Source organism: Cyprinodon variegatus, unplaced genomic scaffold (genome assembly GCF_000732505.1).
Source record: "Cyprinodon variegatus isolate N-32 unplaced genomic scaffold, C_variegatus-1.0 Scaffold9, whole genome shotgun sequence".
NCBI lineage: Eukaryota > Metazoa > Chordata > Actinopteri > Cyprinodontiformes > Cyprinodontidae > Cyprinodon > Cyprinodon variegatus.
Window position 1 is genome coordinate 1,431,655 of NW_015150462.1, and position 11,677 is coordinate 1,443,331.

At 39.5% G+C, this 11,677-nt stretch overlaps 1 protein-coding gene across 2 annotated transcripts in view; it reads left to right on the forward strand.

The window, feature by feature from the left end:
- The first annotated feature begins 7,884 nt into the window (after nt 1-7,884).
- Nucleotides 7,885-11,677, forward strand: part of LOC107087214 (collagen alpha-1(XXVIII) chain-like) — a 54,352-nt gene continuing 50,559 nt past the window's right edge. For both annotated transcript variants that reach the window (XM_015378662.1, XM_015378670.1), the window contains exons 1-3: nt 7,885-8,137; nt 8,239-8,405; nt 9,292-9,866. In XM_015378662.1, coding sequence (XP_015234148.1) covers nt 8,255-8,405; nt 9,292-9,866 — 726 coding nt within the window. In that variant the 5' untranslated portion in view covers nt 7,885-8,137; nt 8,239-8,254. The remainder of the gene's footprint in view (nt 8,138-8,238; nt 8,406-9,291; nt 9,867-11,677) is intronic.

Sequence of the window (11,677 nt, forward strand, 5' to 3'; positions counted from 1 at the left end):
TACTTCAATAGTTCCACTTAACTGGAATCATAAGGAGGCATATTTCTCTACCAGTTAGGAAGGAGACTGATCACAGCAGCATCCGATTAAATCCAATCCAAGTAAAAGCTGCCAAGTTAGAACAATGACAATGTTGTACAACAACGACAATGTTTTACCACAGACGGCATGCTCAGTGAATGTCTCAGACAATGGGGTACAGAAGATGAGGTGCTATATGCCCCTACATGGGATGTACCACTCAAACATAACCGAAGTGGCAGATATCAGGAAATCCTACCAATGGCTAGATAAAGTTGGACTGAAGGAGAGCACAGATGCACACATCATGGCTGCACAGGAGCAGGCCCTGAGCACCAGATCAAAAGAGCCCAGATCTACCACATCAGAGATGACCCCAAGTGCAGACTGTGCAAAAAGGCCCCTGAGACAATCCAGCACATAACTGCAGGGTGTAAGATGCTGGCAGGGAAAGCTTACATGGAGCGCCATAACCAAGTGGCTGGAATAGTATACAGGAACATCTGTGCAGAGTATGAGCTGGAAAACCCAAGGCCAAAGTGGGAAACACCTCCAAAGATGGTAGAGATGGTAGAGACTTCCAGATACAGATGGACCAAATGGTAATGGCAAACCAACCGGACATTGTGGTGGTGGACAAAAAGCAGAGGAAAGCTGTTGTGGTTGACATAGCAATACCAAGTGACTGAAAGATCAGGAAAAAAAGAACATGACAAACTAGATAAATACCAGGAATTCAGAGAGGAGCTGGAGAAAACCTGGAAGGTCAAGGCATCAGTGGTACCCGTGGTCATTGGGGGCCTCGGGGTCCTCGGGGCAGAGTGGTTACAGCAGATCCCTGGAAATACATCAGAGATATTGATCCAGAAAAAAGTGCAATTCTAGGAACTGCAAAGATACTGAGCAGAACCCTTAAGCTCCCAGGCCTTTGGTAGAAGACCAGAGCTTGGAGGAAAAAAGGGGGGAAGACCACCTGTGATGGGTAAGGAAGTTTTTTTTATTTTTTTAAATATATAAATATATATATATATATATATATATACACGTACAAATATATATCTTTATTCAATTATTATAATTTTTTTGCCAACACATTTGAAAACATTCCTGATTGTGGGGTTAGCTTAAACTGGTTCAAGAAGAACATTCTAGTGAACAAAGTCAATAGTTCTTTGCATATTGATCCCAAAGCATCCTAATTTTGCAGGAAATTATAATCATAAATTTGCAGGAAAATATAAAATGTCCCATTCTTACTTTCTCTTTAACTTTGATTCATGTGTTTCATTGGTTTATTTCCTACTTTGTGTTTCTAGATTTATTTTGGTTCTCAGGTTTTTCTGTTGTTTTTCCTTTCCCCTTGGCTTCCTCGTTGTCTCCACTCACACCTGCTCCTTATCAGCTCGTTAGCCCTGCCTTTGTCTCAGTCAGCCACTCTCTTTCTGCTGTCACTCCTTGCTGTCGCTGGTTTCTCATTGCTGCTGTCTTCCTACCTCGTCTCTCCCTGGCTCCTTGTGTTCGGTTTCCCCTGATGTCTCCATGGTCCTGGTTTGTTTTACATTTTAAGTTGGATTTTTGGATACCTGCCTTTGTTAACTGTTTTTCACCAATTAAACTGCAAGAAGTCACCTCAGCCTCTCTGCCTCTGCATTTGGGTCCTCAAACCTCAACCAAACTCTGACATAAAATACAACTCAATTCAGTTCAAAAATACTTGATTAATTCCAAAGGGAAATTAAATGTTGCAGTAACTCATAATTAGTGTTTTAACCAGTTTTTGCAGGTATTGATAGCTGTAGGCGCTAATTATTAGCTTAAAGTTAGTGATGGTGAGATGATGCCTCATGAGGCATTGAACCGTTTGGCCAAATTGCTTCAACGATTCCCACAGTTTATGAGGCTCCATTTGAACGTGTCACCCCCTACTGGTGGAGTGCAGAACTACAGTTTGTAATAAAATCTGTGATTTTTTTGCTATATTGTTTTTCACCTTTTAAGGTCCTTTGAAATTGTTCATTGTTGGTGTGTATAATAAAATCTTTTGTGATTTTTTTTTTAAGTGTAACATTTCCTAGAACAATCATTTAAGGTGCACCGTTTTTCTGCCATTTTAGTGAAATAAACTCCAGCAGACAGTGAAAGTGTTTGTGAAAATTGGGCAATGATGAGCAAAATGAAAAGTGTTAGTCATTTTTATTCAAACATAATAGTTTTTTCCACAGTTTTTGGTTTTAATCGGGTTGGAAGTTGTATTTAACCAATCGTTTAGCTAAGCCGGCCTCATTCGGCAGCATTTTTACTAGGGCAAACCAATGCAAATTAGTCTCATCAGCCAAAATAATTTAGTGTAATCGCAACTATCAAAAGTTAAAGGCAGGTCTTCAACCATCAACCATCAACTTATAGAGTGAGAGCATGAGTCTTGCAGATCACGCCACTGATGTGGACAACTTTAGAAGGGAGAAAATACTGATTAATACTGAGGTGTTAACACTAACTGTGCCCTGTGTCTTGCTCAGATTTTGATCATTACATTGTTTATTCTCACCAAAATATTTTTCAACAATTAAATTGGTTGGAAAAACAAGCAATCTATTCTAAGAATCTATCTAAACTTTATCCTGAAGCGGTCACATTGTATCACGGTAGCGAGGCCTCGGACGTCATCAATTTTGGCCCCTCTTCTAAATGAATCACGCCTCGACATGCGCTTCGGGGGAAACACCCCCTCCATTATTCAACACACGCCTCAAAGCCTTGGCTCATCTCATAACATCACTACTTAAAGGTATAGTGGAGGACCTGCCCTCTCCACTTAAAAAAAAAAGCACATGCACCACCCTGTACCCAGTGCTGAGAGGAAACGCCGTGCAGGAGCCCATTTCTCCTTGTGCACGCTCTGTTTAAAAGTAGCTGTTTGCATCGCTCATACAAGCTTACCTTCCAAAAGAAGATTTGCAATTTTCTGCTATGTCAGACTAACCACCAGTAAGCGAAAATGGGGACGAGCCTTACGTAAACATATATATCCAGAATGATTGAGAATTAGGAAGGCCACTTATTTTGATGATCCACCTGGAAAAAGAACATCCTCTACTTTACCTTTAACAGTAAAAAATGCTTAATTTCTACACAAAATGCAGCTGCATTTTTCCCATGACTCGCATAGAAAGAATTTCCTAGATTTCTCGTTGATCTCAACTATTTTAGATTGTTTTCCTTCTTTAAAGAAATCTAAGAAGATGCATTTGCTGATTCTACAGTGGAGATCCACACATGCTGGCCACCATCTTAGCCATAACTATAGGTTTAAAGAGCCCATATTATGTTGTAAAAACAGTAGTTATACCAGAGGGACAGAAATACCCAGAGGGGTTATGGAATATCAAAGAGATAAATGGTTGTTTCCTCAGTTTTATAGAAGAAAGGCTTGCTCTTATTTTCTTTATGGCCCACACCTGTTTCAGAAAAACAAAAGCAGGGCAAAAATGCTATACTGAAGCTCATTGTTGGTGATTACATCCGAACACTTAGAGGTATGGAAATGCCAAATTCCAAACCTCTCTAATGAGTATAATATTAAGGCTCAGTACCATTCAGTGTCCTCGTTATATATGTTGTACTTTTTCAGTCATGTAGGTCCAACCCAGGAATCCATGCTGCCACAGGAGAGAAAAGGAGCTGAGCAAAATTTAAGACTATCTTTTAAGAAGAGCATTCTTGAGTGACAGCTGACCTTTTCCTTCTTTTTGAAAAAGCGGGCAATAAAGCGCTCCCTGCTACCCTTATTGCTGGGCTGTATGACTTCAGTTTGCAGGCTACAAAGAGCCCAATAGGTCAACAAAGATTTTCCATTTAAGGATTAAATCATACATTAAATATATCCATTATGGTGAAAGATTAGTAAAATCTACGGTTGACTAGAACTGTTCAAAATAGCTTTGTTAATGTTATTTCAATCCCCAGTATAGTACTTTTTTCTTTGCAAATTTAGAAAATATTCGTAAAATGTTTAAGTTAACTAAACAGTACTTTTAAATATCCACATTTCAGGCACACTTCATTTTTTTTTAATAGGCCGCTATTATTTCATCAGCCTTTTTTGCAAATAAAACTTGCTATTTGCATTTATGTTCATCAACCTGAGACCCCTAAATAAAATCCAGGGTGACTATTTGCCTTTTAATGTCAAATACAATTTTTGTATAAATAGAAATACAGCTTTTCTGTTTGACTTTAGTGAAGAAAAGCACCATTAATAGCGAAAAACACACCGGAAAGGTTGGAGATAAAGTTATGGAGAAGTTTAAAGCTCAACACATCATCCCTGTAGGGAATCATGGTGGTGGCAGTGTCATGATGAGGGAATCCTTTTCTTAAAGAGGGGCAGGTGAAATAAGTAGATGAAACTAAAAACAGGGCAATAGACTGCAAACTTCTTTCGGGTCGAGAAGGTTTATATGCGTCAATGAATAAGACAAATAAGACGTTTACTTTTTTAGATCTAATTATCGGTTTCAGATAAGATCAGATAAGGTTGAAGAAAATATTAGAGATGGCAAAACACTTGAGATTTAAGAGGATTATTAATGCTCTTGCAAGCCGCTGAATCTGAAAAAAACAAAACACCCAGCACTCTTTATGTGACTGTACTTCTCTCTGGCTTGTGGAATTATGCAGTTAATCATGTCAAAACCGTCAATGACACAAGAATGAAAAGATGTTTTCACAGGAGAACCGTAGCTGGCTGCCTACAAAGTGTTTAGCCTCAAGGCGTAGATCTTCAGACTGTTTTTCTTGATCATCATATGGGCGAGGCTCTTAAAGCACGATTACTGAAATCAAATATAAAGAAAGAGGCTGCATTAAACCCATTCACACTGAGTAAACTTACAGTATTTCTTGCTTGCTCAGCACCAACCAGTAGATGATTGCGGCGGCTCTTAATTCTTCCCTCGGGTGTTTTGCAGTGATCAAAATCAACCCTGAACATAAATAAATGATACTTCATTCTTTAGCATTTCTAAACCGTAATTAAAATCGGATGATTGATAAACACACTTAAAGCCTTTGTACATTTGTGAATGCAAATTATGTCCATCAAGTTGGGGCATATATGAGAGATTAGAGGTTAGAAATATATTTTTCTTTACAGCAACCACATATTCTAATGCTTAAAATGAGCCGATTTAAAAATACCGAGGATTTTAACTCTTTCTTTGTAAATAAAATTCCTTTAAATTAGTGTAGATATGTGACACAGTGAGCTATTTCATTTAGATTATTGAGATAATAGTTTCCAGTATATTTAACCTCAATATAAAGTTGGCTATTGTGGCCCAGCTTTTATGATGTGGTTGGTCTAACTGTGCAAATCCAGATAAACTTACCTTCATAATATCTCAACGAACATAAACCAGCTGCTTTATGCTTCATACAGCTTTAAATCATGCAATAATAAACAACCTTCAGCTGGTTAAATAAAGCAGATTTAAAGCTCTGCTTTAAATTTTATTCAAAAATCACTATACTCTAGTAAAAATGGGACTTTATGTCCTCTGATTTAAATCTATTTTTGCTCTACCTGAGTCAAAGCTGCATAAATGTGGGCAGAATCGAGTAAAAAACTGAAACTTTGTGGATTGAAAGCAACCTGTCAGGATGACTCATGTCTCCAGATTAGCTGAAGATTAGAATCAGATGATGTTCCGCTGGTTGCTTGCAGATCATCTGACAGCTACACATTTTAAGAACATACACATTCAAACATCTAAATGTGGGTTAGCCGATGAACCCCACTACTGTACCTGCAAAGATATGGATTATACCACACAGCATGATGCTTCCACCTCCATGTTTCATTATGTGGATGATCAAGATAGTCTGTAGTGCCTGATTATGTCAGTTTAGTTTTAGCAGGTGATTTGTCAGAACCAAATTACATGAATTTGAAACTGACATTTTGGCTCATAATGACATAAAGGTATAGAGGAGGATGTTCTTTTTTGGGGTGGATCATCAAAATAAGTGGTGCTCCTAATTGTCAATCATTCTGGTGATATGTTTACATAGGCCGTCCCCGTGCTCGTCCTCATTTTCACTTACATGGTTTAATTGCAAATCTTCTTTTGGAAAGTAAGCTTGTATGAGCGATGCAAGCAGCAACTTTTAAATAGAGCATGCACGAGCATGCATTTCACTTTATAGTAAAACCTTTATCAGTAAAATACTTGAAAAAAAAAATCAAAATTTCAAGCCAGTAGTGTTATTGGAATTCAGGACAAGACCTTATTACCTTTGTAACATTAAAAAAATATGGATATTTTGATGGCAAAAATGAATGTCAACAAGAAACGCCAACTTGCCCCAATATATTAATAAAATTAATAAAATTAGTGTTTCATTCACTCTGAGAGTGAATGAAACACATTTTTTTTTGGTACAACATAACCTTAGAGGCATTAATGCTGACACTGGCACCTAAATATAATTGTTATGTAGGTTTATTAACTTTTTTACTTTACTTTTTAACTCTTCAAATAGCTTTTTATGTTTTTTTCTTGACTTGTAAACTTTTTTTTCCAACTTAATTTCCAGTAGGTTATATATCATTCCAGGGCTCATCTGATTGGTAAAATGCCAAAATAAGATGTACAGCCATGTAGCTGTAGCTTTGCTGAATGGCTGGATATAGATCTTGTGCTTCTAGACCTCACTTGCAAAACCCTCCATTTGTAAGTTTTATGCAACTGATAAAAAACGCTAACTTGCCCTATAAAGCAGAGGTCTTCAACAGGAGGTCTGCGACCCCTAGGGGGTCCGCGGAGGTACTGCATGGGGGTCGCGAAAGTCTTGGTTGATTACTTTTCTTTATATTCCCTCCTGCAATTTTTTGCACTAATTAAAATGTCTTTAAATAAACATTAACATGAATTCAACACACTGTAGTAAACAGATAAATGAAAGCAGAAGATGTCTTTCAGTCATTAATGCACACATTCAGAGACACACAGGAGCTCTTTCAATCTGGGCACCGTTTCATTCACAACACCTGTCCCTTCAACCAGGAATCAGAATCAGAAATACTTTAATAATCCCAGGGAGGAATTACTTTCGTTACATTACTCCATATGTAATAGAGTGACTATAGGACCAGTTTGATATAACACAATTTCATACAATATATATAATTAGGGGGTCCCCGCTCCATCTCGCAATCAGTTTGGGGGTCCTTGGCCTCGAAAACGTTGAAGACCCCTGCTATAAAGGGATAAGCGTTCCTGCGAGCAGGTACAGGGTTGCGCTTTTTTTTTTTTTAAGTGGAGAGGGGGAACTTTTCAAAAATTTACAAAAATCCTCCACTATACCTTTAAAGGTTTCATTGTAAATTAAACATTACTCAAGTGTCTTAAAGTTTTATTGCTTATAAAGCTGGTTTCGTCTCTCCCTGGTCTTTTTATGCGTTCTGATTTTAATTTTTGATCATTTCAAAATGATCATTTGGAGCTTTTTTTAAATGAATTGTGGATTTCACTTCAAATTTATCTAATTGTTTTTCTATTGTTAAGCAGTGATTTGATAATTTCCTTGACTCAATAGTACAGAAGATAACCTATTGTTCCTAAAAACAACCAGAGAAAATCCAGATTTGTTTTCACCAATCCGACAACAAAGATCTTATCCCTGCTTCCTTTTCATGCAGACCATAGATTAAAATGTGAAAATGTCCATATAAAAAAATGGGAAAAGAGAGTGAATTTAGAGTCATAGAGAAGGATTTTTATTTTTTTCCTCCACACCCACAGCCTGTTGAAAAGCTTGTGAGGGAGTGGGAGAGTTTAAAAAAAGGGCTGGACCATGTCTTCATTTACTTGAGGATCTCAATGACTAGAATTGAGGGAGTCCCATGAGAGACGGACAGAGTGAGCTCTCAAGTACTTTACCCAGTAATGCTGCTGCTACCTCTGCCTGCATGACTTCATGGTGCCTAATTGGTCCAACAACTGGAAACAGACTCTCAGCCTGATAACCTGCACATGGAAATCTGAACATTTTCCATTACTTAAAGGAGAGCAGCACCTTAAACCCTGAAGCCCTGAGTCAGCAACATTGAAAGGTATGCATCCTTAATTACTAATATCCACTTGTTCTATTTGTTACGAAATTGAAGTTTAGATTTTTATTTGCCATTTCAAAACCTCATGTTTGCTCTTATAGTTCTGAGAGGAAAGTCATGGTCCCCTCCCTGCACTGGCTGCTCCTGCTGTGGAGACTTCAGGTTCTGTGGGCTCAAGACTATGAAGGAGACTTAGAGGATGAGGTGGTCACCCCGAGGAGAAGAAGCAAACTTCTTGCACCTAATTCCATACCACAAAATGGCAGACGTAAGTTCCTCCGAATATTTCAAGAAAAGAAGAGGTTGATAATAAAAAAATGCTTCCAAAGTAAAAAAAAAAAGAACATGATACAGAGCAAGGTATTGCTGAAGGATGCATTGCACATGAATTGATCATATCTCTCCTCTCCAAGCAATCCATCTCCAGTGTGACCGCTTAGTGCTCTGTTATCCAAATGTTTTATTCACTCAGAATCCATTTTTCCTCAGGCACATTCTCTCTGGGACATATTCATGGGAAGATTAATGTGGTTTATACTCAGCCTGTATTAGATCTGCAACCTCCTCCTACAGCAGAAGGTTGATGTTGAAACTTTGTCTTGAAAATAAAAAGACCCACTTTCATAAAACCTATAATGCTTTGAAGAAATGCTGCAGAAGCTAAACAGCCAGTAAGTCAGCCATCCTGCTGCAGATGTTTTTTTTCCACCCGTAAAGCTTCTTACTCACTGAGTCATGTTGATTTTGACCGGTTGGGTCTTCATACTTGGCAGACAAAGAAAGAGATAAATGAGTTATTGATGAAAGGTTGAAAAGAAGTTTGGCTCCAGGAAACTGAAGAAAATAAATACACTTCTGCAGAACATGTGTTCGTTTTGAAGCCAAAGCGGCGAAAACAGGATATGGTCTTCTTAACCAATTAGGCCCCTTGTGACAAAATGAATCATCCTCTTGTAAAATCATTGATTATATCTAAAGAACTAAGCTAATCCTACCCGTTTTGACTCTTATTTATAGATTGGAGGCTTGTTACCAACCAATAATAATAAAAAAATTGAACTGTGGTGAACTTTCCCACCAAAGGTGAAATGTCAGGTTCCAGAATGACATTTATCTCTAATAAATTTCTCAAACGGTGACTATATTCTCCCCAGCTCTCATTGATGAAGACTGCAGTTTGGAGTTGGCCTTTCTGGTCGACAGCTCGGAGAGCGCCAAGGACAACCACGAACAGGAAAAGCGTTTTGTCGCCAATGTGATGGACCGACTGCAGGGCCTCCGGCTGCAGACCGGCCGGGGACTCAGCTCCCGTGCTGCTCTCCTCCAATACAGCAGCCAAGTCAAGATAGAGCAGACCTTCAAAGACTGGAGGGGCATTGATAATTTCAAAGCTAGAATTGCTCCCATTCCATACATAGGCCATGGCACCTACACCACCTACGCCATCACCAACCTAACACGCATTTACCTGGAGGAGTCGGACAGCAGCAGCATCAAGGTGGCCATCCTGCTTTTTGATGGCGTCTGGCACCCAAGGAACCCAGACATATTTTCAGCTGTGTCTGATGCGAAGAACCAAGGTGTTCGGTTCTTCGCAATAGGGATCACCCCTGAAGCCAATGAAGCCGCCAATGTTAAGCAGTTAAGTAGGATTGCTAGTTCCCCAGCTACCCGCTACCTCCACAACTTGCAGGATGTTGGCATTGTCGATAAGGTCATCAAGGAGATTGTAAGTAAAACATATTTACTTGCTAGTAGACTAGACTGCATGCTGTATTTCAGAAAAATTAAGACTGACTTTTTTGTCATTTTTGAAGCAGGTTTTGGTTATTTTTCCCTGCAGATACAAAAACGATAGTTTCAGAAACAGCTTTGAAAAGTTCATGATGCATATCTGAAAATTTTAGTAGTATGTTTGCCACAGCCATTGGTGGCGCGATGACACTGCAATGCATGCACAACAAAAAACATTATGCATGTGTAGAAGGATTATGAGAGACAGAGCAATATGGCGGCAGGAAGGAACATGTGAACTGTGACCCCCGGCTCACACCGACTCCGGTCTTACCGTTGCAGTGCGGTGGGTGCGGCGCCGCAGTGATTCCAAGTCATTAAAAAGACGTAAACCTCTCTTACCGGCTGCTGAGCTGTCCGGCTGCTGAGCTGTCCGGCTGCGGTTACCGAGACACTCCGGCGCTGCAGAAAATTCAGCAAGAAAGCTATCCTTGCGGCGTGCCGGAGCCCTCCGCAACAAGCTCTCGCAAATATCCTTATTTGGGCCGTGTTATCGCATGAAGTTACGTGAACTCAAGTGAACTTCTGAGTTAAATCTCCGGACCGGTTGCCAGAGCCGCACCGTCGTCAAAAGGGCGGTGTGAGAGGGGGTGTGCGGGAGTTGCGGTCTCCGTGGGCTCGGTAACCGCACCGGAGCCAGTGTGAGCAAGGGGTGAGGGTTACATTGTCTTGTCTCAGTGTATATTGGCCCTTAGTCAACAGTTTACCAGGGCAGAGCCAAGCAGATGCATGAAAATTGAAGAAGCTTTTTTAATTTGCAGCAGCAAAGAATTGCATATTTTGGGAGCCTCACTCTTCTCCTTGCTTTGTTCCTCCATCAACATCTGCTTACCTGATTGCAGGACAGAGAAGGGGAACACAGGTGCGGTAGCTTAGCAAGGGATGAGGAGGAAGACCAATTAAAGACTTAATGACAAATAGACACATTTGAAAATGAAGTCCAGCACTGCAGAGAGGAAAAAATGGGAGTAATAAGCCAATTCCTTTGTGTTCCAGCTAAAAGGGCTTATCGTTGTTATTGACAGCTTTTTCTGACTCTGTCTCTTTATCAAACCCTTTCACTGTATTCAAGGGTTGGTACAAATCCCATTTCCTATCTGCCTAATAGTAAATATAAATACGGTTACAACAAGGCCAAGAAATATCCGAAATGACACTGAACAACACTGTGAATGTCTTTATCACTGATCCACACGTACGCTTCCTGTTCAGGACAGGATCACACAGAGAATTCAGTGCTTTAAAGATGTGATGGAAAGTTAGTCAATAAGAGGATTGGATGGGGCTTTCATGTTTTCACATCAAGGACTGGATGGTTATTATTAATGAACGCCATATATTTTTTTCATCAAATCGTTCAGCCAAATCCAAGAATACCCATAGCAACCGCCTTAACAACCGAATGAGGTTATTAGAGATGGTGTTTGGGTTTTGATTGATGATTTTTTTGCTGTTATCTATAACGACAAGGAGATGTGTAGCGGGGAAAAAAAAAAAAAGGCTAAAAATGTTACTCATCTGACGAGGCATCAGGCTGGAACATATGGGGCAGCAGTTAAAGGAACTGTTCTGTTTGTCATCCATTGAAATACATCCACTTCATGGGGATTCATATCTTTGGGGAAGCCATAGCTATCCATTTCAGGATGTATATCTGCCATTTTGGCAATAATCTGGCTTTGGTAAGGGTAAAAAACAGTAGCCTCATGAGACCATCCTGATCTCGCGAGCTTTCAAGGTTTCACT